This window comes from Gekko japonicus, unplaced genomic scaffold (assembly GCF_001447785.1).
Source record: "Gekko japonicus isolate JY-2015 unplaced genomic scaffold, Gekko_japonicus_V1.1 scaffold2080, whole genome shotgun sequence".
Lineage (NCBI taxonomy): Eukaryota > Metazoa > Chordata > Lepidosauria > Squamata > Gekkonidae > Gekko > Gekko japonicus.
Genome location: NW_015160896.1, coordinates 97,561 through 124,285, shown reverse-complemented (window position 1 = coordinate 124,285; position 26,725 = coordinate 97,561). Strand labels below are relative to the sequence as shown.

General features: G+C 44.8%; 1 protein-coding gene across 1 annotated transcript in view; it reads left to right on the top strand.

Moving 5' to 3' along the window:
* DPP10 (dipeptidyl-peptidase 10 (inactive)) overlaps positions 1-26,725 on the top strand; it is a 240,468-nt gene that overhangs the window by 188,007 nt on the left and 25,736 nt on the right. The window contains exons 16-17 of the mRNA XM_015423766.1: positions 6,707-6,805; positions 6,908-6,977. Of these exons, the coding sequence (XP_015279252.1) occupies positions 6,707-6,805; positions 6,908-6,977 (169 nt within the window). The remainder of the gene's footprint in view (positions 1-6,706; positions 6,806-6,907; positions 6,978-26,725) is intronic.

Here is a 26,725-nt window from a genome sequence, read left to right as displayed (position 1 = left end):
GGAGAGATAGTCGGCGTTGCGATGTTTGTTCCCTGCTCGATGTTGGACGGAGAACCTGAAAGGTAATAGGGAGAGGTACCACCGCTGTATGCGGGCGTTAGCATCTTTCATTTTATACAACCATTGTAAGGGGGCATGGTCCGTCATGACTACAAACGGCTGGGTGCTCAGGTAGTATTTCAGCGTGCTGATAGCCCATTTTACTGCTAGCGCCTCCCTCTCAATGGTCGAATACCGTTGTTCCGTAGGGGACAGCTTACGGCTCAGGAATAGTATGGGGCGTTCGTGCCCCTCGATTTCCTGCGTTAGCACTGCCCCAATTCCGGTGGCCGATGCATCGGTTTGCACTATGAAGGGCCTGTTGTAGTCCGGATTATGGAGGACTACCTCTCCTTGGAGGGCCTGTTGTAAGTCTTGAAAAGCTTGTTGGGATGGTCCGTCCCACGCAATGGCATTAGGACGTGTTTTCTTTAGTAAGTCCGTCAAAGGAGTGGCACGAGTGGCAAAAGCCGGAATGAAACGACTGTAGTATCCTAACAACCCCAGGAACCTTCGCAATTGCTTTTTGGACTTTGGTTGTGGGAAGTCCCGGATCTGCCCTACCTTCACCGGTTGTGGTCGCACCTTGCCCTTTCCTACTACAAACCCTAAGTATTTTACTTCTTGGATAGCCTAACACACTCTTTTTTGGATTTGCCGTGAGGCCTGCTTCCTTCAGAGCGTTTAAGGCTGTGCGTAGGTGATTCACGTGGTCGTCCCAGGTTGCGCTAAACACAATGATGTCATCTATGTAGGCTGCGGCGTATTCCTTACAGTGGACTAACACCGTGTCAACCAACCGTTGGAACGTTGCTGCCGCCCCATGTAGCCCAAAGGGCATGCGTATAAATTGATATAATCCGGAGGGAGTTGCAAATGCTGTTTTCTCTCTGTCTTTGGGGTCTACTAGCACCTGCCAATATCCCTTGGTCAAGTCTAGGGCTGAGATGAACCGGGCCTGTCCGAGTTGCTCTAATAAAATGTCAGTGCGGGGCATGGGATACGCGTCGAATTTCGACACCCGGTTAAGCTCTCGGTAGTCGATGCAAAACCTAGTGCTACCATCAGGTTTTGGCACCAACACTATGGGGCTCCTCCAAGCACTCCTGGAGGGTTCAATTACTCCTAGTTCTAGCATATCCTTCACTTCTTTTTCTACATCGGTCCAACGTCCCCTCGGAATGGGCCTCCATACGGAGCATGCCACTTGTTCCTCTTGAGTGGGAATAACGTGTGTAATTTGGGAGGTACACCCTGGTTTCTTTGAGAAGACTCCCGGCACTTCCCTTAGCATTTGCCTTATGTCCTCAACCTGTGTCTCTGAGAGATCCTCATTTATGGCGGGGAGCGGCTCTTCCCCATTTCCGTTATGCCATTCGGGGTAGAGGTCTTCTACTTCTGTGCCTTCCTTTCTATTCTGCCCTATCAGTGTTCGGTCTTTCCATACTTTTAAGTGATTTACGTGTAACGTCCTTATAGTGGCCGCCGTTGTGCCACATTGGACTCTATAAGTCACAGGTCCTAACTTTTCGGTCACTTGGAATGGTCCTTCCCAGATGTTACTCCCAGGATTGAGGGCCGCTCTTTTATGGACTAATACCTGGTCGCCCACTTCAAAGGTCCTTAATTGGGCCTTTGTATCAAACCCTTTCTTTTGTTGCTCCTGAGCTTCTCTCAACCTTTGCCCCGCCTGCTGTTGGGCCCAGTGTAGCCTTTCCTTTAATTGTTGTACATATTCTGGAGCTGAGACAGCAGCCTGCTCCGGCCGCTGGACCCATTGTCCCTCCATCAAAGCCATAATGCCTGGTGGCTGCCGTCCAAACACTAATTCGAAAGGACTGAAGCCTGTGGAAGCCTGGGGGGTCTCCCTCATGGCAAACAAAAGAGGATCAATGAATAAGTCCCATTGCTGGGGTTTGTCGTTTGCTACTTTCTTGATTGCTTCCTTTAACGTATGATTGAACCTTTCCACCAACCCATCCGTCTGTGGGTGATACAGAGAAGTAAAGATTTGTTTGATACCCAGGGAGTTACATAGGTGTTTTAACAGGTTGGCCCGGAACGACGAGCCTTGATCTGACAGTAGCTCCTTGGGTATGCCAAATCTAGAAAACATCTGGAACAGGGCTTTCACCACCACCACCACCACTTTCATGGTGCGCAGGGGCACAGCTTCCAGAAAGCGGGTGGCGTAGTCCATTAGGACCAGCACAAACCGATTTCCCCGAGGGGTGCGAGGCATCGGCCCTATAAAATCCATAGCGATCCTAGTAAATGGCTCCTGTATCACGGGTAGAGGTTGCAATGGAGCTACTTGGGGGGTTTTATTAGTGCATCGCTGACATAGGGGACAGGACTGGCAATACTGCCGCACGTCCCTATGAACCGAGGGCCAAAAGAATCTTTCTAAAATCCGTGCTAAAGTTCTGGCGGCGCCTTGATGGCCAGCCCACCCATTATCATGTGCCATCTCCATTACCTGCCCTCGTTTCTCCTGCGGTAGTAACAATTGTTTAACCTCCCGCTGACTGGGATACAAAGTGGCCACCCGATACCATACCCCCTTATTTTTCTCTACTCGGGGAGTTCGTGACGCCAGACGCGCATCGACCACCACTCCCTCGCTTACCGCCACCTTGCGTCGCATAGCCTCTAGCGTGGGATCCTGTTCTTGTTCCTGTCGAAAGCTTTCGTCCCCACTCCAATCTTTCATTTCTGAATCCTCCGACCCCTCTCCACTCTCTTCTCTTTCAGCTTGCTCCGCCCGTGTCCCTGACCAAGTGTTTGCCGCCGAGGCAGCGGAGGCCTCGTGTATAAGGGCCCTAAACATTTTCACATCCCTCCCTATGAGAAGGGGGCAGGGTAACGATTCGACCTTGGCAAGCTCTAAAGTAAGAGCTTCTCCTTTGATTACCGCCGGCATTCGGATGACCGGCCACCTATGATTATGTTGAGTGAAGCAATTAATGGCGAGCCACCGGCATATGGGTAGATGCCCTGGGGCTAGATCGGCCCTTATCATGGACACAGAACTCCCTGTGTCCAATAAGGCTTCCACCCGTAGCCCACCCAAATGCACCACCACCGTGAACGGCTCCCAACCTTCTCCGTTGGCCCAGCTAGATAGAGCCATGGGCCAAGCGGCTTCACATTCCATCATGGGGCATTCCCGTTGGAAATGCCCCATTTCCCCACAGGAGTAGCAGGGCCCTTTCTGTGGCATACTGTAGTTCCCGCCTTTCTCTTTCGGTTCACCCCCACCAACTGAATTGTCTGGGCGAAAGCCAGGCTTGTGCTGAAACGCCCCACGGAGTGGCGTACTAAGGGCTGGACCTCGCGAGAAGGGACGGGCTCGGCCTTCGCACCCGCCCCTGCCTGGACCGTCGCTCCCCCGACCTCCCTCGGTCCTAGTGCCCCCCATTCCGGTTTTCCCTTTTTCTACTGTTTTTCGCCCGCCTTCAGCAGCTATAAAATTCTCCATTAGGGCGCTTAAAGTGGCTATGTCTTTTGGCTTGTTGCGTAAAGCCCAAATGCGCATTTCTTCTGGCAAACTTTGCAACGCCTGCTGTAACACCACTTTGTTCATGATGCCTTTCTCGCCCTCCGTCTTGGGACCTAGCCACCTTTCGGCTGTTTCAGACAATTCAGCCAACCACAGCCTCGGACGTTCTTCTCCCTTCCATCTCCTAGAATGGAATTTCTGTCTAAACGCTTCCTCTGTTATCTCAAACCGGTCTAGGATCGCTTGTTTCAACGTCGGATAGTCCCCTGCTTGGGCTTTCGTAAGACTCTTCAGAACGGTCTGAGCTTTTCCCGTCAGGTAGGGGCTTAGAAAGTAAGCCCACTGAGTTGCCGGCCATTGAGCCATTTCGGCTATTCTCTCAAACATCTCTAAGAACACCTCCACATCATCTTCAGGTGTCATTTTGGTCAAAAGGGGAGGGGGGGTTCTCATTCCTCCCAAGGTAGTTCCCGCCCCTCTTGCCTGTTCCCAGGTCTTGCAGAGGTCCCGGACCAGTACGGTATGGGTCTCTTGTTGGGTTCGCACCCATTCATGCATTAGTCTCTCTTGTCTCTCGGCCATCCACTGTGAGAACTGGGCTAGGTCAAACGCCGTCGGACTGGAAGCCGGTCCCGCCGCCCCGGTTTCCCCTTCGTTACCTTCATCCATGGCTTTTGGAGCTTCTTGTCTCACTCGTGCCGCTGGGGGTACCCACCCCGCTGGGCGGGGTAATCGAGGTGTGGGTAACAGACCGACTCCCCGTACGGGCCACCAATGTGACGGCGGAGGTTCTAGCCGAGGTCAGGGCGTCGCTTTGAGCGGGTGCGAAGGAGTAGAACAATTAGTTGTCTTTCAGGTTCACATCTCAGAATGCCAGGAGTAACAACTTTGTGTCATCTGCAGATTTAGCCACTTCACTGCTTACTCCCAACTCCACATCATTAATAAACAAGTTAAAAAGCATCGGACCCAGTACTGATCCCTGTGGTACCCCACTGATTACCACCCTCCACTGACAAAATTTCTCATTTATACTCACTCTCTGTTTCCTATTAATTAGCCAGTTTTTGGTTCAAAAAAACGGACTTGTCCTTTTATCCCGTGACTATTGAGCATACTTAGGAGCCTTTGATGAGGAACTTTATCAAAAGCTTTCTGGAAGTCAAGGTAAACAACATCTATTGAGTCCCCCTTGTCCACATGTTTGTTCACTCCCTCAAAGAACACTAACAGGTTAGTGAGACAAGATCTTCCCTTACAGAACCCATGCTGAGTCTGCCTCAATAGTTTTTGTTCATCAATGTGCCTACTAATTCTTTCCTTAATAACAGTTTCCACCAACTTACCTGGTATCGATGTCAGACTGACTGGCCTGTAATTTCCCGGATCTCCTCTGGAACCCTTTTTAAAGATGGGAGTGACATTAGCTACCTTCCGTTCCTCAGGAAGTTTTATAGAGCTGTCCTAAGACAGCTCTATAAAACTTGTGAAGTGGCTTTGTCTGGCTCTCTTGGAGATGAAAAATTGAAACTACTGCTTCATGAGACACCAAATGGTTGTTGTAACTCTCTTAATGAACCTGAACAAGGATATTACTGATATGGAAATAGGGTTGCCAGTACAGCCCCAAACAGCAGTAACATCTGGAGAGTGAACACTTGCAAAACAGCATTGTGCAATGCCGCAATATCACTTCTGGCTAGGACCTTCAGCATGATGGCACCAGGCTGTATGACGCTCTAGGACTTCCTCCCAAACTCTATGGTATAAACCACAGGGAGCAGGAAAATTCCTAGAGTGCCACATATCAGTGATGTCACTTCCAAATTCCAATCAGAAGTGAGGCTGAGGCAGCTTGTGATATCATTTCTCCCGCCCATTCCACCATGCCACTCCATTGAGGCATGCTATGGGAGCACCCACAGAGGTTTGCTTTTTATAGCATGCAAATAGCAGCCCTAGATGGAAGTCTGTGCATGGCAGTGTCCTAGAGTCACATTCCTCCTCATGCTTTCAAGAGAGCAGATGAGATCTGGAGGAGATCCGGGCCCTGTGGGACCTTGTACAGTTCCACAGGGCCTGCAAGACGGAGCTCTTCCACCAGGCCTTTGAGTAGGAGCCGCCACCGCCACTATTCCATCACCGAGATTTCATCTTTCATCTACCGCACTGTGAAGGGGCGGTAGGTGTCGCTCAATTGAGCCTGAGAAACAGCACTCCTGGCGCTCATGCTTTTTAAGAATTTCTACCACCAATGTGATTCGTCGCACATCTAGGTTAATTTATGTAAACTATTGTACCACCATTTTTAGCTTGTATATAACATTGTTTTAGTGTCTTAAATTTTACATCCTGTTTGTTAGCCGCCCTGAGACACTATGTGTAGGGCGGGATACAAGTCGCAAAATAAATAAATAAATAAATAAATAAATAAATAAATGATGTTTCTGCTCTACCCAGTGACAGAATAAAGGGGTGTTTTTTTAAATAAAAATTGTTTTATCCAAAAAAGAGGGGGGAACCATTAATATTTCATTATGCATCATAAATTAAGCTTAGTTTTTTCCATCCCCCCGGGAAAAAAGGTGTAGAAGAGTTTTAACGGTGCACTTGATGTTGATTTAGTATAACCTGCGTTTACTGCTGCGCAGTGTATATTTTAATCCACTTTGTGTATTGTTTATAGTATACCTGCCTTCATTGGTTGCTTGCATTGTTCTCTAATTCTGTAATCCTAGTCCTATTGCACTGTTCATTGGTTGTTTCATGCACTGCTTTATGTTCTGTGATCTGCCTTGAGATTTAGTGAAAAAGGCAGGCTATGAATAGAGCAAATAAAATGCTTAAAAATGGGAGGTTTGGATCCTAAGTTTTGCTTGTGCTGCATCCTGCCCATTGTGGAGACTGTTGTCTACTGCTAAGGGCAGTTGTCTGGCACTAGGCTTTTAAAAACTAATTGAAAGAATCTGACCTTGCAAAAGCAGTAATCCCTGAGGAGCGTGTTCCATAGCAGAGGGTTACCACCTCTGTAGAAAAGGGCATATCAGAGGCAAGGTTTAGGATCCATGCCAGGGATTTTCATTTCTCTTTTCATAAATGTACTTTGTACTAGCACTGTTTACCAGGTTGATACATATTTCTTCTTCTGTCATGTTGTTCTTGCAGGATTTTATATATTGGAAAACAATTCTGTATTACAAGAAGCCCTTTTAAAGAAAAAAAAAATCCGGACAGAAATTAAAATGCTTCACATTGATGACTATGGTAAATGTACCTAGATGTTATTATTATAAACCAAATATTTTGCTTTTCTTTTTTTCATCTTTGAAACTACCAGACTTTAATGTTTTGCTCTTTTCTTAAAAGACCTTCCTTTACAGTTGTCCTTTCCAAAGGATTTCACAGACCGGAATAAATATCCACTCCTGTTAATAGTGTAAGTATGACTTTAGTATCATTAAGATTAATTAAATTGATTTATGAGGTTGTATAGCTTATTTCCATGCTCTCTGGATAAAAGAATGTACACTTAGGTTCACATAATCTTGTTAGGTCATGATCTTGCTGTGGTGGCATCATACGTCCACTGTTTTGCTATTGTTTGAGGGATTTTTTTGAATGATTACTAGAACACATGCCAGCTTTAGTTTTCAAGGATCATATAGACTAGAGATTTCGGGAGCCATTCCTTTGAGTTCCAGAGAAATCAACACATTTTAAGCTCGATTTCGCCCCCCACCCCAAGTCGGAAGAAAGAGACAGAATCAGCGATGGGATAACTAAAGGCCCCTTTATTTTAACAAACTGAAGTAGCAAGGGCAACCTAACAATGCAGGATGGCAAGACCAGGGGTCGGCCTCAACCCCTCCTTACCACATAGGGTGAGCCACCTTGCCCCTGGCATGAGCCATGTTTATGTGGCTTGCACCTGGCCAGCATAGCAAGCAGGTTATCACCCCATACCTCCAGCCCCCAAACTGCACAATTTAGGAGGCAGCGCTAGCCAAGGGGTTCCCGCAGGCAGTCTGTATTTCCAGTCCTGAGCCACACAACCCAGAGACTGGTCCCTTTCCCCAAAAGGTGGAGGTGCCAACTGATGCTCCCTGATCCTCTTCTCCTTACCCTGTACTATCCTGCCAAGTGACCAACCTAATTAAATGGCACCACCAAGCCAATTGCCCAGTACCATCACTGACAGTGTAGGATAGGCAAAATCATATGGCAAATCAGAGGAGGGCAAAAAATTCCTACCCAGCCCCAAAAGGCGACCCGCTGAAGCCTACACTATTCACAGGGCGGGCAGGTGGGCCAAGCACACAGCAAAGATTGGAGACAGATGGGGCAGAACCAGCCATATATGCTGTTGGCTCCACACACACCCCACAACGTCCAGTGGCAGATTGCCATGGCCTGCCTCTTCCTCCTTCAAGGTGGGAAAAGTGGCCCCCAGCTGTGATTGACGTGAGGCTTAGCAGCCAGGCGGAACCAAGTTGCCCCCCCCCCAAAGTTGGAAGAAAGAAACAGACACAGTGATGTGATAACTAAGGGTCACTTTATTTATTTTAAGAAACTGAAGCGGCTAGGGCAACCTAACAGTGCAAGATGGCAAGGCCAGGGGTTGCCCTTCATCCCTCTTTGCCACATAGGGTGAGCCACTGTGCCCCTGGCATGAGTCATGATCACGTGGCTCACACCCAACTGGTATAGCAAGCAGGTTACATCCTCATACATCCAGCCTCCAAGCCGCACAACTTAGGAGGTGGAGCTAACTGGTACCCACAGGCAGTCTGCATTCCTAGCCATGAGCCACACAACCCAAATGCTGATCCCGATAGACCCCTTTCCCCAAAAAAGGTGGGGGTGCCAACTGGTGCTCCCCTGTCTGCTTCTCCTTACCCCGCCCACACTATCCCGCCACACCCAAATTCAAGTCTCTACTTAGGACCTTGTGCCCACTAAGCAACCCACAGCCACCTGCAGCCCATATTTCACTTAGGAATATATAATTTTCCTTTTCATACCATCCTTCCTGTATAAATCCCAATACTCGATCTGCATACCAGGGTGAGGCAAATACTGGCTTAACCCACCCTCAAGAGTTTTCTTAAGCTCTTGGTTCACCTTACAGTGAGCCCTGTCCAAGCACCAGGGTTTTTCCACCCCTGGGAAACCAAACACGGTAGCATTGGTGACCAAATAACCAACACACCAGGCCATCCAGGATATGTCTCAGGTCGGCCTTAGTCTGCAACACAAGGGCTTTCCCATTCACCAAGCCCAGGTTATTACCACCATGGTGTATGACCAGCACATTAGACAGAGGACCCTTCCTTCCTTGAAACAGAAGAGGCCTGAGACCTGGCCACCTTAGGCCCTGGTGTTCCCGCCACTCCACCACTGCCCAGTCACTGAGGCCCAACTGCAAACCAAAGGATGATCTTCTGGCCCGGTGAGCCACCCAGAAAATCTTGCTGTGCCTGCAGATGAGAATTCGCCTCCTTCCATGGTGGACCACAGAACCTAAAAAGAAAACTCAAATTAACAACAGAAGAACAGTGCTCAATTGGACAAAAGGGGGCAGACATATGACCCAAATGCTAGATGGCCGGGGCAGGGTAACCCACAGCTGCTGTAGAGGCAGTGCCTATCCTAAAGGAATGAGTACCAAACTTAACTCCACCCAACCCCAACCTTTCCAACACCCAGGCGGTGACTGTCCAGAACTGATATTTAGTCAATGGACTATAGTCATAATGACAAAAAGTACCCCTGGCTCATTTCCCCTAACTGCTAAATACTGCTGAAGGGTTGTTACTGGACATAACTCAGTATCAGAACAAGGCCCCGCCATAATCTCAACCCCTAAACAACTCTGATCCATTTTGAACCACCTAATACACCCCCTCATTGGTGAAATGAATACCCTGGGTCATCAATGCCCAGCCAAAACTATCGCTATGGGAAGAAACTACTAATTCACTAACCTGAAGAGCACCAGAAAAGGCCACCAGTGCTGCCACATGAAAGAGGGACACCTCAAAGCTGGAAGCGCAAACACCATGCAGGCCCTTAAGGATCGTAGGCAAAATAGACATCTGACCATCCCTTTGTTCTCCAACCTCACGAGACCAGCCCTCAAGCATGTTCCAAATACAGAAGTCTTCTGTGCTAACAAATGCAAGGGCAGAGAGCTGACCCCTAATAGATCTGACCAAGAATCCCTTACCTCTCATGTAAATACAGAACGGCATAACATGCTCCACTGGGGTGGGCCATGCACCACGAAGCCCTACCTCTTGCCTAAACCTTTCAGATTGGCTGACTGCACGATCATAAGCTCTCCTGGTGCTAGGGGCTATAGCTAGCTATTGCTTTGCGCACCTTGACCCACCAAGCTGCCATAGCTCTGGGGGCATTCGGGCCGGCTGGGGATCCGCTTCTGGGGCCAGCTGATGGAACTTTCCATCTGTTTATGGGATGGAACATCCACCACCCCGTTACAAACTCCCAGCACTTGCTTAGCCACAAAGAGAATATTAAGGTGGAGACAATGCAGAGTAAAAGCTCATACCAGTGCCATGACCTGGAGAGATTTGGATGTGAGAGAGTTGATGATGTGGACCACTGCCATATTGCCCCACCAAAACTGAACTGTGTGATTGGTGAGGGTATCACTCCACAGCCAGGCTGTGACTACTATGGGGAAGAATTTGAAAAAGGTGAGGTCCCTAGTGAGGCCCACCAGGGCCCACTCTGCTGGCTACTCCTTGGCACACCAATGTCCACGAAAGTAAACACCGAACCCTAATGACCCTGCAGCATCCAATATGACCTGCAACTTGGCTTCTATTTTCATGTCCTCCCTCGAAAAAGAAACCCTGTTGACAGCAGGCAAGAACTCCTCCTAGACTGCTAAATCAGCTCTCAATCTATGATGAGGGGGACCTGCCTGGTGCAACAGCCTTACAAGCGAAGTTGAAGTGAACAACCAACTGCTGTAGCTCCAGCCAAGTGGTTTTGCTCCAGCTCTTAGAGGAGGCAATCCTGTCTCTCAGATCCTTAACGTTCTGCACTGACAGCCTGGACCCCTGAGCCACTGTATTCAACTCCACTCCAGGAACATCAACACTGTGACAGGCCCTTCGGTCTTTTCATAGCCTAGAGGGGCTCCCAGCTCCTTCGCCAAGCTGAGAAAACCAGCTTGCAACTTAGTGCACCGCCCTGATTCCTGAGGGCCAACAAACAGGAAATCATTGAGGTAGTATGCAGTATCATCCAAACCTGAACTACGGCGGAGTGCCCACTCCCAAAAGGAACTAAAGTGCTCAAATGCTGTGTATGAAACCGAACCAAATCAGCAATGCGTATCCATGTATAACTGGACATCGAATGAAAAGTTCAACCCACCAAGCTGAGAAAACCAGCTTGCAACTTAGTGCACTGCCCTGATCCCTGAGGGCCAACAAACAGGAAATCATTGAGGTAGTATGCAGTATCATCCAAACCTGAACTACGACGGAGTGCTCACTCCCAAAAGGAACTAAAGTGCTCAGATGCTGTGCATGAAACCAAACCAAATCAGCAATGCGTATCCATGCATAACTGGACATCGAATGAAAAGTTCAACAACTCAAAATTTGCAGGGTGAACTGAAAGTAAGCGAAAGGCAGACTTCGTGTTGCGTTTTGTCTGCTCCGCCCCTACTCCACAACGCCTAACCAGTCAAAAGAGGTGTACCTAACAGAACACAAATACTTGGATATTGCTTCATTCATTGCCTCCCCTCCATAGATAGGAAAGGTGGTGGATCAAGTGATACTCACCAGGTGTCTTCTTCGGTATACCCCCCCCCATAGAAATACATGAAGGTTGGGAACTGGGGGAGCTGGAAAAGGACACAAGACCCTGTCGGCCAAATGTTCCTTCTCAGTCTTGTCCCTAACCACCTGAAAGAGGTGTACCTAACAGAACACAAATACTTGGATATTACATCATTCATTGCCTCCCCCCCATGGATAGGAAAGGTGGTGGATCAAGTGATACTCACCAGGTGTCTTCTTCGGTAACAACCCCCATAGGGATACATGAAGGTTAGGAACTGGGGGAGCTGGAAAGGGACCCAAGACCCTGTTGGCCAAACACTCCTTCTCAGTCTTGTCCCTAACCACCTGCTCCAATCCCTGCACAGAGCGCAAATTACTAGCCATGAAAGGGGACCTGGGGCCTTGACAAGGGATGCAAAAGCTGAATGTAAACCCATACAATAACTATAAGCTATCAACACAGTTCAGGTATATACAAAGCCATCTCTCTAAGGCCTGGTGTTTAACTGGTCTGGTCCCCTTTACCAGAGGGGTGGCTAGAGCTACCCCCTCCCTGCTGCTTGCCTCCAGATTGATTCCTGGCTCCACTTCAAGGCTTTGCCCTGGGGCAAGCCGTGAATGAGTGAAATCTCACACACAGGGGACACGTATGCCGGTACTTGCATGGCTTCCTATTACAGACCCCTTGAGAACTGAATTCCCAGCAAAGCAAGTGGGGTTAAACCAACTGCTCTGCAGGAGTGTGGGTACTTGCATTCCCTGAAAGGCAATGCACTATGTGGCTGCTATCAGACCTATCCCCTGTGTTAGGCCCTGCAACCTGTGTAGGGTTGCCAAGTCCTTTTTCTTCTGCGGCGGGGGGCTCCCGGACGGTGTTTTCAGCATGCACGCATGCGCGAAGCTTGCACGCTGGGCAAGCTTGTCCATGTAGGCCTCAGCTTGTCCCCATAGACCTCAGCTTGTCCCAGTAGGTCTTGGTTTGGGCCTGGTGGAACATGGATTTGGACTGGCTGAAGGGGTGAGCGGTGGTCCAGATGGTAAGTGAGATCAGGCACAACACACCGGGTTTGCTTGGCCATGGGGACCCTGGGGTCTGCATTCTACCTTCGGGTCCTCTGCCACTGCCCACTCTTACACTATACCACTAGCACCAGCACAAGGCATGTAGCACATCACAGGCCTCAGTACTGCCATATGTTAATTCCCAGGTGCCCATTCCAGCGTAGTATGGAGGATGGGGGTTGGGTAACTGTCCTGATGTGCCCCAAGGTGGTATCAGTTATGCCCCAGCTCAAGCGTCATTGACATTGGGTTCCCCTTGGGGTTGGGGTTTCTCCCCTCCTCTTGGAACCCCTTATGAAGACCGGAGAAGAGTGGGCCGGAGCCACCCATACATGCTATTGGCTCCACCCCCACAATGCCCAGCAGCAGATAGCTGCAACCTGCCTCTTCCTCCTCTGAGGCAGCAAACGTGGCCCCTGGCTGTGATCACCATGAGGCTCAGCAGCCAGGTCATGCCATATGAAGGGACAAATAGATTTGTTCAGTGAAAGAGACATAGTCTCTGGTTTGAATCAACTATTTCCAGTTGTGCTGTTTTCAGTGTGCAGAATACGTTCCTCTTGAAGTAGGAGCTCACAGTCATGAAAGTCTTTCAGTGAGGAAAAAAGCACCAAGCATGTTTAGAAGAAGGACTACAGAGGAAATGGATAAACAGGGTACAAATGGAATCAGTGGTCCCAGCCTCTATGTGTACCCCATGGAGCTAGCTTTGGGACTGTGTGTTATTTCATGCTCTTGAGGCTAAGTAGCTTCTCTGCACATGTCCTGTTTTGGAAAAAGGATGCATCTGTCTCAATAGTGGGGTGTTTCCTCAAGCACTGTCCATTTGGGCAGACTCTGGGACTGCATAGTTTCTTTGGTCTTGGGAACAATGTCTCTGTTAATTGGATACCAGTGATTCGGCCAGCTTGTTTGACAGTTATTTCACTGGCCCAGTGCATCGGAAACCAGGGTTTCAAGTACAACTCTGTTCTGAACATTGATTCCCTGCCTACATTTTAGAGTCCTTCAGTTTGCACAAGTTTTCACAAACAGTTGTGCTGTATTTCAGAGCACGTGATGCTATTTTGCGAGTCTTTATTTTCTCCCACATATGTATTATTTCCCTTGATAAAGATAAACATATTTTTTTTCTTTTAAAAGTGGGGGATCCATTTTTATACCTATCTTCTGGTATGGATACTGAGCAATTGCTTCAGTCATATGAATCAAACAAGGCTTTTGTTGCACAAGCAAGGCTATAGCTCAGTGCTAGAGTGGCTGTAAAGGATCTGCTTTGCATGCAGAAGTGCCAGGTTCATTTCATGGTACCTTCAGTTAAAAGGATCCATAGTAGATGATAAGACCTCTACCTAAGACACTGGAAAATTGCTGCTAATCAAAGTAGACAACACTGACCTTGATAGACCAATGGTCTGACTTGGTATAAGGCAGCTTCATGTGCTTAGTGTCATACTTAATAGACTTTGTTTGGCAGTAGTCACTGGCAGATATTTGAAAGAGGCACACAGGGTAATAGTGAAATTATCTTTTCTTTATCTTCTATCTCCTGCTACTAAGGTATTTTAGGACAACATGCAAATGAAACGGGCAGCCTTCTTCATAGCTGATAGTAATTGGTGTTCCATAAGTTATAAAATATGCAATCTAAGATACTGTAGAAAATTCAAGATGCTGAAATGCTGGGTAATTGGAGCAATTCTTTCTTAAAGTAAAGCTTTTGAACAATTAAATGCTTTGTTATGGAATTTTTGTGACACAAAGTGCTTCAGATTTTATATAATGAACAGGGCACCCATGAGACTCAAGGGGAGGAAACTGCTGCTCACTCAGCATTGGGATGGCCAGTGGCTAACCGGCCTTCACAGTTATGACACTGCAGCCTTCACCTACTGGGCCTGGCCACAGTAGTTGTGGCCGCTATAGTAGCAGATTTTGCTCCCTCCCCCGGCCAACTTGCAATGCCAACAATTCCATCATACTGGCTCATGAGGAAATGGTATGAGGGGGATGGTATAGGGTTGCCAGACCCCCTGGTTTGGTGGGGGTTACCCACTTTTGGGGGGATTCTACCCACCACCTGGCCAGCTGGCCGGTGGGGAAATCCCACCCCCAAGCCCCAGCACCCGCAGCCACTCCTCTCCCTTCTCTCTTGAGAGAGAGGAAGGAGAGAAGCGGCTGTGGGATCTCTGAGTGGGAGGGGCCCTCGCCAGCGGACACTTAAAGGGACCCCTTTAAGTGCTCGCAGCCCATGGGACAGCGCCCTATGTGCCCGATTTTAGTAGTGGAGAGTGATTTTTTAAAAAGTTGTCTTCACATAATTCCACTCATTCTGGAGTAGTACATCAGAGCTACTGCTGAGTTTTTACATGTTGTTAGGTATTTTATTTCTAAAGTTTGAGGTTTGAATATTTTCCGAATGTTTTACCTTATTGTCAGCTGCTTTTGGGAATTTATATCTGAAACATACTGCACCATTAAAAAAAATGAATGAGTGTATCTGTTCTATAATCTTTTAGAGACTCATACATAATTCTTAGGGAAAACCTCCTGACCTCCAGTATATTTGATGTAAGTCCAGTTGCTTTTAATGACTCAAGGTTTAGGTCTTTGTGTGTTTTTCCTTGAGGGTATATGAATTGCAAGAGTAAATAAATGGATCTACTAATTCAACAACATTTCCATCAAAACTCCTGGTGCATTTATAGTTTTAATTTCTATGTGAACTTCAGCATCTTCAGCTTTGAGTGAAGTTACCATTTCTATATGCAGTATAGATGAAATGCACTTCGATAAAATTAGTTCTATGGTTGTAAACCTCCTTCAGTTTAATGGGATTTGCATGTTTACTCAGAATTAAGAGTACTATCTCTACTTCGCCCCAGCCCATTTCAGTAAGATTCATAATTATAATCAGCAGCAAGAGTAGAACTCTAAAAAAGAAAAAGAAAAGAAAAAAGGAAACTTTGCAGTTTCTCTTCTCAAGTTTTCCAACCCGTCTTCCTGCAGAAGGTAAAACTGCATCCAGCAGGGGGCAGAATGCTCAATAATGGACAGTAACAAAATTGATCTGTTTTGCTCACTGGCTCATCCTTGCCGCTTTCTGTCTCTAGAGTTCCTTAAAAGCGGTAGGCTTTTAAAAATCAAACAAAACAATGTTGGGGGGGAGCACCTTCCCAATAAATGCGCTTCAGAGCCTTTTCATCCATGGGGTGGGGGTGCAGACTGTATAAATTTCTCCCAAGAACAGAGTGGTTCTCCATAAGGGTGACAAGAGAAAAAAATAGTTGCCTGGTTAAGCATACAGGGAATAATCCAAAAAATGGTTAAGCATACAGGGAATAATCCAAAATATACCGGAAAACTGTGTAATGTTAGGGCTAAAGAAATCTTTACATCAATAATATAGCCAAAGTACAAAAGATGAATACAAAATACATAAATAGTGATTCAAAACTGTGGTTGTTAAACTGTGGTTGTTAACGATGGTCTCCAGAATGATCTACTGTTTTGATAAATTATCTTCTTTCGAACGAAAATGAAAAAAGATGAAGAGCATGCAGCGTCTCTGGTCAGTTTTTCAACTAGAAAGTGTCAACAATTTTCACTGATGTATCATAACATTATTGAAGCAAGATTAAAGTTGTTCTCAATGGGCAAGGTTGAGAACAACTTTACAGCACCTTGCCCGTTGAGAACAAGTTTAATCTTGCTTCAATAATGTTATAATACATCAGTGAAAATTAAATTAAATGGGGAGGGAAGAAGACACATGAATGAGGGGCGCTCGGGTGATTTGGGCGTCCTGACTGCAGTATTTGTTCTGACCACCCACCCTCCCCTTCACACGTGCAAGTCCTCACTCGATCCTGCAGTCATCCAATGCCCTTGCTGCTGCCATAAAGTCCTCCTTTCTGGCTGCCTCTTTCACACCCTGCCCAGCCTCCCTCAGCAGCAGAGCCTGGACTCCAAGCTGGGGCTCCATTTGCCATGCCTCCACCCTCCCTCCTCCAACAGCCTTGCAGAGGGGAAAGGGAGCAAATTTGGCAACATGGTGGCAGTGGTGCCTGTTTCCTTCCTGCCCTGTTGCTGGGGGTGGGGGCAGAGAGACAGCATGGCTAGGAGCAGAATTCGGCTCCAGAATGAGACATGGGATAATTTATTACAGCATCTCCTCCGGAGTTATTGGATTCTTTTAAAAAAATGAATGTGGCTGCCCCCGAAATAGACCCCCCCCCCAATTGCCTAGCTTCACCTTATGATAGATCCGGCCCTGCTTCCCCGTGCATCATTCCACAATGGCCACTTCCTTTAGTGCTGGCCACCTTGATGAGGCCCCCATTGGAGCCCCCTGGCCCAGTTTGTTAGCTCACCTGTCCTGGAAGGTGGCATTTCTGGTGGCCATTACCTCTACAAGAAGGATGGGAGAACTTGCAGCCTTCCATATTGATCCACCATTTTTTAAGTTCTTTGAGGGATGGGTCATCCTGCACCCAGTTGGCGTTCCTTCCCAGAATTGTTTCCAAATTTAATTTGGATCAAGATATTGTCCTCCCAGTATTTTTTCCCTCTCCCACTTTCTTGGCATAAAAAACCTTGCACTCCTTGGATGTGAAAAGGGCTTTATTGTATTATCTGAATAGGACAAATCCCTTTCACAAGCACAAATCTTTATTTATTTGCTACTTGGGCCCTAACAAGGGTAAACCAGACTTATCACAATCCATGCTAAATGGGTGGTATCTACTGTCTGCTGCTGTTACAGGGCATGTGGGGAACCATGTCCCTTTGATATCAGAGCCCACTCCACTCAGGCACAGGCCTCTTCTGCAGTGTTTCACAGTCGGATTCTGATCTGAGATATTTGTCATGTGGCCACATGGTTGTCGGAAGACCCTTCCATCATACATTACTCACTGGACCTACAGGCAAGTAGAGAAGCTGAGGTCAGCAAAGCTGTACTATACTTGCTGTTCCAATGAGGGACTCACCCCACCTCCTTAGGTAACAAGCTTGTGAAGGTCCCAATGTGTGTCAGCACAGTAGATGGAAGATGAAAACAGGGTTGCACTTACCTGTAACTGTTATTCATCTACGTCTTCTGTGCAGACACATATTCCCTCTCCCCTTCCCCACTGTGAGTTCCTCATCTGCTTAATGTGACTTTTCTGGGCTTGCAGCACTGGGACAGAAACTGAGGGAATCTGGTTCATAACTAAATTCACAACACAAAATAAATCATCATCAACCACAGAGATATGTAAAAATAAACAAAGAGATAGATGAATAAAATATAAGATGTATAAGAGATATAAACAATATACACTCTAATATCATCTAACTTGTTGCATATAATACATCTAATAAAGGATTTAAAAAAATAAACATTATGCCGTTTCAGTGAAATGTAATCTAGAATACACTAATTAAAATTACAGTCTATCGCCTCAGCATCAATATGAGAGATCTGATTACAGCGCAATTTAATTGCTTGAGAACAAAATTTGGCAACTTTCTGGGTAATCTCTGTATTTGTGTCAGAGAGAAGCATATTAATAATCCCAGACTCAGGGGTAACTGAGCAATGTTTGAGTAGCAGAAGAATAAAAACTGTGTGAATCTCATTATAAAAGGAGCAGCAGAGGAAAACATGTGCCAACATCTCTATCTCACCTCAATTACAAGGACAACGTCTCTCCTCCCATAGAAGTTTGTGATATTTGCCATCTAGGAAAGTTTACCTAGAGTAAAAGCTCTTCTTTGATTGAGATTATCCAAATTGTAATAATAAGTGGCTGAGGTAAGAAGATAGCATTTATGGAATGCAACTATAAAATTGGGTGCTCCTGAAATATCAGACTGGCGTTCAGTATCATCTACTCTCTGCCTTCAAGGATCATCTAGCTAGGTCACTGCCCATCTGAAGGAGAGCTGAGGGGGAGAATCCAAGCTGTATGATTTTGGCTTGAACTGCTTTGAGCCAGCTAGATTGGAAGTTGTCAACCAACATTAAAGGGAGAAGCCCTCAAGGATACTAGAGGGAATGCAGGCACCCACCCCTGGGACACATAATGTATTCAGTAGGATAACCTGCACACGTGGTACGTCCAGGGGGCAGGAAGCCCCATTCTTGGAGCTTAAAGCTAGAAAATAAATGGCCTGCAGGCAGCCTGCACATGAGCAGTCCCAATGTGTTTCTGTACAGAAGACGTCGATAAACAACAGTTACAGGTAAGTGCAGTCCTGTTAACTATGGGATGAAACCAGAGATAGTATAAGGAAGAATGTGCAATGACTATTCATGTAGCCAATAGAAATTAAAAGCCTCAATGGATGACTGATGAAACTCTTAAAATTGCTAAAGATAGACGAGAATGAAAACTAAGAGGTGACAGAAACAAAATCAAAATTCTAATGACAGTGCTCCAGTGACTCACACATACAAAGAGAACTATTACAATAACCAATATAAAGAAATAAAAGACAACAACAAAAAAGGAACAAGAGATCTGTTCCACAAGATCCAAGAACTCAAAGGGAAATTTAAAGCATGTTAGGCATGCTGAAAGATCAATATGGAAACACATTAACTGAATAGGACAAAATAAAGAAAAAATGGGAACAATACACTGAGGAACTATACAAAAGAGATGAAAGGGTGACAGATTCCTTCGAATAAGAGTCTTTTGAAGAACCTAACAGTTTTAGAAAGTAAAGTGAAAGCTGCACTGAGAGTAATTGAGAGAAACAAATCACAAGGAGGGTACAGGATATCAATAGAACTATTCCAAGCCACAGAAATGGCTCACAGACTGCAAATGGCCAATTTGCATTCCAACTGCAAAAAGATGTCAAAGACTGCAGCAACTATAGGACCATTGCATTAATTTTTCATGTGAGTAAAAGTGATGCTTAAAATCTTACAGACAAGACTGTTACCATATATGGAATGAGAAATACCAGATGTTGAAGCTGTATTGCAAATTTACCTTGTTTGCTTCAGGATGTGAAAGGATTTCAGAAGAAAATCAGCTTCTGTTTCATATGCTCCAGTCACCAGTGAAAATCAGCTTGCATGTCAGAGATTATAGCAAAGCGTTTGACTGTGTGCATAATGAAAAGCTGTGGTTGGTTTTAAAAGAAATGGGGGTGCCACAGCATCTAATTGTTTTGATACACAACCTGTACTCCAGACAAGAGGCTATTTTTAGGACAGAGTATGGAGAAACAGAATGGTTTCCAGTTGTCAAAGGTGTCAGACAAGTATGTATTTTATTTCCTTAACTTTTCAGTCTATATACAGAACATATCATAAGGAAACTTAGATTAGATTTAATGGTGGAGTGAAAATTGATCAAAGGAACATTGACAATATGAGATATACAGATGACACCATATTACTGGCAGAAAATAGTGAAGACTTGAAACAAGTACTGATGAAGATTAAAGCAGAAAGTGCCAAAGCAGAATTACAGCTGAACATCAAGAAGAAAAAGGTAATGACTACTGGGGAAGTTCATAACTTTAAGGCTGATGATGAGGAATTTGACACTGTTCAAGATTTGGCAAAATTCATAGGTGTAATAATCAAATATAAGAGAAATAAATAATACTGAGTAAAGTGTCTTTATTTTTTTTGTTCTAATTTCTGCTTAAGGTAATAGCCATATGAGCAGTACTAGATAGTTAAATAGTTCCTTGACTCCATCATCAGCTCCTTGACTCCATCATCAACCAAAAGGGAGACTGCAACCAAGAAATCAGAAGGGCCCTAATCTCACCAGGGAGTTCATTCTAATAGGTCGAAGCTGCCAAAGAGAAGATTTGTGTAAGTGTGAGGATGTGTCACTAGTGATGAAGATCAAGTTAATTCATGCCATAGTAATCTCCATTACTATGTATGGGTGTGGAAGTTGGACAATGAAGAAAGCCAACAGGAAGAAGGTTGATTCCTTTGAAATGTGGTGTTGGAGGAGAATTTTACAGACACCATGGACTGCCAAAAAGGCAAATCAAGAGCCAATCAAGTCTGAATCAAGACTCTCCCTAGAAATTAAAATGAATAAACCGAGGCTGTTCTATTTTGGTCGCATTCTGAGTAGACAAGAGTCACTGGAGAAGACAATAATGCCAGAAAAAGTTGAAGGCAGCTGGAAAAGAGGAAGATTCAAAATGAGATGGATTGACTATATACAGGAAGTCATGGCTTTCAGTTTGCAAGACCTGAGCAAGGCTGTTAACAATAGGACATTTTGGGGCACATTAATTCATAGTTTCAACATAAGTCAGAATTCACTTGACGGCACTTAACGCACACAGTGTGTCCACTGGTAATTATGTGTCTTTGACTATTCACCACTCAAATTGTAAAATATTTGGAACTAACGAATTTTTAAAAACCAAATGTAGCACCAGATTGTCTCTAGATTGTTGTATATTTATTATTGTGCTTAAATTTATTTAACTGACCTTAGGGCCCACTGTAGATTGTAACCCAGAGATATAAATGGCCATACTAAATGAAGGGAAGTGCAATTGGATTTTAAGATCTTTGCGATTTTGAGGATGCGTAATCCAAATCAGATAATGAACACAATAGAAGGCTTGCAGAGCAATTGTTCCAGGCCTGACACTTTGGTCAGGGAAGGAGGAAGGAATCTTATACCGTAATCCTTTGTAGAATTACTCCAGACTGAGCCCATTGAAATGGCTGGAAAAAGGCAGACTGGCCATTTGGTGTTCCCATAGCATTGAAAATTTCCCACTTTGAGCAGAACCCCCAATCCTTTTCCTTCTTCTGTTTCCACTGTTGGTGTTAACAGAAGTTTTTAGAAATCTCTTCACAACATAATGAAAAGTCAATACTGATAATCTGTCAAGAGAGACCTTCTGAGGCTGATTCAGTTTAACTTGGATCCTTCAGAAGAGCAGGAGGTGGTAATCCTCAATCCAACTTTGCAGAAACTCTGCATCGAAGCTGCCAAATTAGTCCCCTCTTATATGATATAATGGATCTTGAGAATACAGAAGTAGCTCTGAAGAAAACAAGGTTTTTATATCCAGAATAAATGAAGTTTTATTTATTTATTTATTGTATTATTTTGATTTATACCCCGCCCTCCCGCAAGCAGGCTCAGGGCGGCTTTTTAGGTCCATTCACCCTGTCCAGAGCTATGTTTCTTGGGAAAAACTGTAAATGTTCACTATTTTAAACCCACTCAAGTCCAGCCAGTGACATCTTCCTTCTTTTCATCACCAGAAATGCCACCTCTAAAAGCAATACTGTACTTTCAGAAGGACATCATGCCGTTTCAGGTAACACTGATATAGTTGCTTTTTATGATGTCAGTTAACAAAAACCTACATCTTGAAAGTGATCGCTCAGCAAATTAGGGCCCTTGTTAGTTCTTCAGAGTAGCACAACCAACATTTCCAATTAGAAACAATGAAACATGGGTTCAGTTTGGAATCTGGTGCTGCATGTGTGATAAACTGCTATTTCACCATTAGAAATCTTTATCATTATCCATCGGCTTAGAATGCAACTTCTCAGATATTGAAGCTGAAAGTCAGTGCATTATTACCCATGCTTCATATGCTTCCAGCACATAATTTCATTTCTCCTGGAAGTACTTCCTATGTCTTGCCAATTCATGGGTATGGTGTGGAGGACTTTGAGTCACACCTAGTTCATATGAGTAGGCATTAGCAAGACTCTCTTTGAAAAGTTTGGAATGAACAAATAATTCTTTGATTCATTTTAATGTTATTTGTTTTAGTTTTCATCCTCATGTAGATATAAATTCTACAGTCTTGAAATACTGGAGAATGAGGAAGCTGGTTAGAAATTACCAAACTGTTTCATTTTTACATGGACTGTTGAGGAAGAAAGCCAGAAACCTAGATTTGGCCTCTCCATAGATATACTCCAACAATGCCTGAGTATCCCATCAGTTTGAGTTAGTCAAACTTTGCTTCTCCTTTTTAAATAATTACCAAACTGTTTCATTTTTACATGGTCTGTTGAGGAAGAAAGCTGGAAACCTAGATTTGGCCTCTCCATAGATAAACTCCAGCAATCCCTGAGTATCCGATCAGTTTGAATTAGTCAAACTTTGCTTCTCCTTTTTAAAAGGGAGGAGGCAGGCCTTGCTCAAGGCATGTTTATTTCAGCCCTTGGTGCCAGGCTTGGTGTCCTGTGGCTTACTTACCATCAGCAAGGTGCCTTTTGATAAAAGCTTGTATCAGTGAAAGGTCATTTGTAATCTAAAATAAATGTATCTTTTGTTTGCACGAATCCTTTCTAAAGGATTTGTATTAGTATAATTAATAATAGCATTGTGCAGACTGAGATAGGAAGGGCAGAGCTAAGGAAGAAAGGCCATTGGATTTGAGTGTGGATGTTGAGCTGAGCTGCTTCTGTTTCCTAGAATGCCTTTGGATTCTGGCTTACATCTGTATGGTCCAAGCCAGCCTCCCCCCACCCTCAAGTGCTTGTATTTTTTCTTAGTGTAGCGGCTGGAGGTAGTTGATTTTGGGGGGTGTCCAATAAAGAACACAAAGGTTCTTTGCAGATTCTTATTGAACATACCCCATGTAAATCCATTCAGTAGACTGTTTCAGCATTAGTGGCTTCAAGACTTCAGGGGCCCGTTCTGCACTACCAGCTCACCGAAGCTTACTCCGGAGAATCTGAACACTCGAGCCTTTAAGGCTAACTTCGTATTTTGTGTCCCCTCCCTATGCACTGTTCTTTTTTTCTCCAGTTTATTTTTGTGTATGCATTCTGCATCTACAACCAAAACCCACGTTTTTTGCTTAATTCTGGTTAATGTCACTTGTGACTTATGGAGGGGGCATCCAATTGCCACTGAATTGGCGAAGTGTGTGAGCAAGGGAGGGGGCACACCGCACCCTCCCCTTTCTCTCCTCTCCTCCCCACTCTCCCACCCCTTTTGGCTAGCTGCCACTGGGCTACTCCAGGCATGCACGACCCAGAGAGGGATGCCAGCTTCGCAGCTGGCTGGCTGGTCTGTCGGGAGGGGTGGGGTCCCAAGGGTTTTAAGTTTTGGTGTGTTTTTTTAATGGGCCTTCAAGCCTCTCCCAGTGTTTCCAGTGGGCAATCCTGTCATTCCTTTTAATACATCCCCCTCCAAGTTGTGTGCAGGTTGGCTTTGGGGAAGGGAGGAAAGATCCCTCCCTAGGGTCCAATGTGCAAAGGATGGAGGGATGTGTCAACCCCCCTCCCCCCAAGCTAGAAGCATCAAAATAGAAGTGGAAATAGGGATGGGGGAATGGGCAGAAATGACAAAAGCCGTGTCAGGCAGTCTGCTTATAATCCCTTCTGAACTAGAAGCTGAAGAGCACAAAGGTCTGGGGAGAAACCACTTTCAGATACCCTGCGAAGTCACCTCCGAATGGCCATAAAACAATGCAGAATCTGGAAAGAGCTGTGATGCAGGAGGAAAGTGAGAGTGGGATGCAATGCAGAGGGAGATTCCACTTCCAACATGCCTGTGGACAAACTTCAGGGGGACAGGCGTGTGCAGAAAGGCTCAGGGTTGGTGATAGAAAATTCCTCTGTATCCTGTTGCCATTTTAGCGGAAATCAGCATCTGTTATCAGGGCCTGTTCTTAGTAGGATGTGACACAGACATCATGGCATGTGAAGTACATTGTAAAATTCCTAATTCTTTGGATTCTCCCTCTCTTACTAATATGCTTCACACACAGCTTCCTTTAACTACATTACACACACTACACACTAGTCTATAGATCAGAGAGATGTCCTGTAATTGCCTGAAAAAAATGATTATCTCTTTTCTATATAATTAGGATCATAGTTTAACTTCCAGATCTTTGATTTTCCTCATCAACGTTCACCCTATTCATTTTTAAAAGTTGGCAGATAACACTCTTTGGTAGCACACAGTAGACTGAAGACGATAGCATTTAATCTGTGTAATAAAAGTGAGAGGTGATAATAATTCTTCCCCTCCCCCCTCTAACATAATTAACCTCCTTCCATTGAAATCTGTAGATAATGCATCTTAAGTGCCAGCTTTCATTATTCAATACTGTTTGAAAAGGTACAAAGTCTTATTGGATACAGTCAGTTTGAGTCAGTACTAATCTTAAGATAATCAAAACAAGCTTCCCCCACCCCCAACTGCTTGTCTCTGCATTCTTTATGCAGACAGATGATTTACACTAACATGGAAATTATGCCAAATCTAGGCCAGTGACTACCAAAGTTCATAGGCATGATTCCTCTCTCTCTCTCTTGTCCAAAAACTTTGACAGATGCTGTAATGAATTTTTATTAGTCTAGAGCAGTGGGATAAAATAATGTGGACTGTGCCATATACAATATGAACAGCAGCATGTTCTTCAGAAGGCAAAACTACCCAAGCTTTAAATATAACACTCGTCTATGTATTGATTTCTACTGGCCTTGTTGGCTGCAGAGGTATTCTTAGCTTTGATCAATATGCAATATGTGTGATAATGACAGGCAGAACAATAGATGGCTGCATGGAGTTGTTCAAATTTACAGTGGACGTTGCCCTTTCCATAGCACAGAATAAAATGGGTATCTAGAAGTGCATGTGCATGGAAGAAAATCAAGTGTGCAGCTGGTGTTTTCATTGAAATTTTCTTAGAGAACAGGGTAATTAGTGTATTTTAATTAACAAATTGTCCTGGAGAAAGTGTGTGCAGAGTATATTTAGCTTTTTAAAGACTGTACTATAAATATGAACATGATGCCAAAAAAATAAATCCTGGACAGATCTATTTATAACAAGTCAGACAGAACCTTGTTAATTGCTAGTCTGCTACAGTTGTAAGTGGTGTGGGTGAGTGTGGTTGTATAAGCATACTGTTCATACTGCACAGTCAGTAATGTGCAGTTTCCCTTCCAGGATGGGGGCTGGAGCAGCTGCCCCAGTTGCCCATATTGGTTAACACCGCCCCTAAGCCTAGAAGGTAAATGCTGAAGTGAACCATCTGAGTGTAGCATGTAAGGCATGGGGGTAGCAGGGTTTCGCTTCCCTTGCTCTGTTTTAGACTTTCTTCACTACTTTCTTTATATGTTTGAATAATGAATATATAGATTCCAAGTCAGTCAGAATAGTGATAGGTGTTAAAAATATATCTTGCCTCCTCAGCCCTAAATAGCAGAGACTGTGGTGGGATTTTATGAGCAAACTAAAATAAAAGACTCTTGTGAGACTACTGCCATGTTGTATGCTCTTGCTAGCACTTTATGTATTGTTTTTAGACTTAATTTATTGTAATTTTAATTGAGAAGTTGTTTTACCAGTAATAATGACGTGAGCCGCCCTGAGCCTGCTATGGCAGGGAGGGAGGAAGTCAAATAAATAAATAAATAAATAAATAAATAAATAAATAAAACAGAGATGAACTACCTTTTCCACAAAACAGTCTAAGGTGTGAAGGATTAGGCTACAGGAAGCACATAAATTAATTGCTACGGTCTAGGGATTTTGGTCTCTAATTGGTAACTTTTGTCTGTTCAAAAAAGAACACAAGCTTCAGCAGAGTTTCTGAATGCTTATAAATCTTGCTACCATTGCCGTTTCATAAGACACGGATCATTAATATCTGTAGGCACACACTTGATTTGCTTGGAGTTAGTAGACCTGGGGACAAATGTAGACCTCCACTGATACAAGGACTGCTGATGCAGAAGCAGAAGCAGAAGCAACAGAGACTTCATAAGGATTAGGTAAAAGTAGAACCTTTATATTTCTACTAAAATTGAGTGACATGCTACCATAAAAATTGCTCGTAGACATTATAAATGGATATTGTTTTCATATTCTTCTCCGTGTCTTAGTATGGAAAATATGAAATATTCAACAGTGTTGGGGAAGCGTCTCCCCACCAGTGTTCCCTCTAAGCTGAGTTAGTGTGAGCTAGCTCACAGTTTTTTAGCCCCCAGCTCACACATATTTCTCTCAGCTCAGGAAGGATGGCTCCAGAGCAAACTAATTTATGCAGTAGCCAAATTACTTGCACACAACTTTAATGCCAGTAGCTCACAAAGTAGAATTTTTGCTCACAAGATTCCACTGCTTAGAGGGAGCATTGCCTCCCCACCACATTGTTTCCTTCCCTGGAATTACAACTCACTTGATTCCTTCTATATAGGGTTGCCAAGTCCATCTTCCACCCCCAGCGGGGGACTTTGGGGGCGTTCCTGGAGGAGGCATCCCCGACGTGATGACGTCACATTGGGGACGTCCGCCGTGGCCCCCCCCCCCGCGCGCCCGAT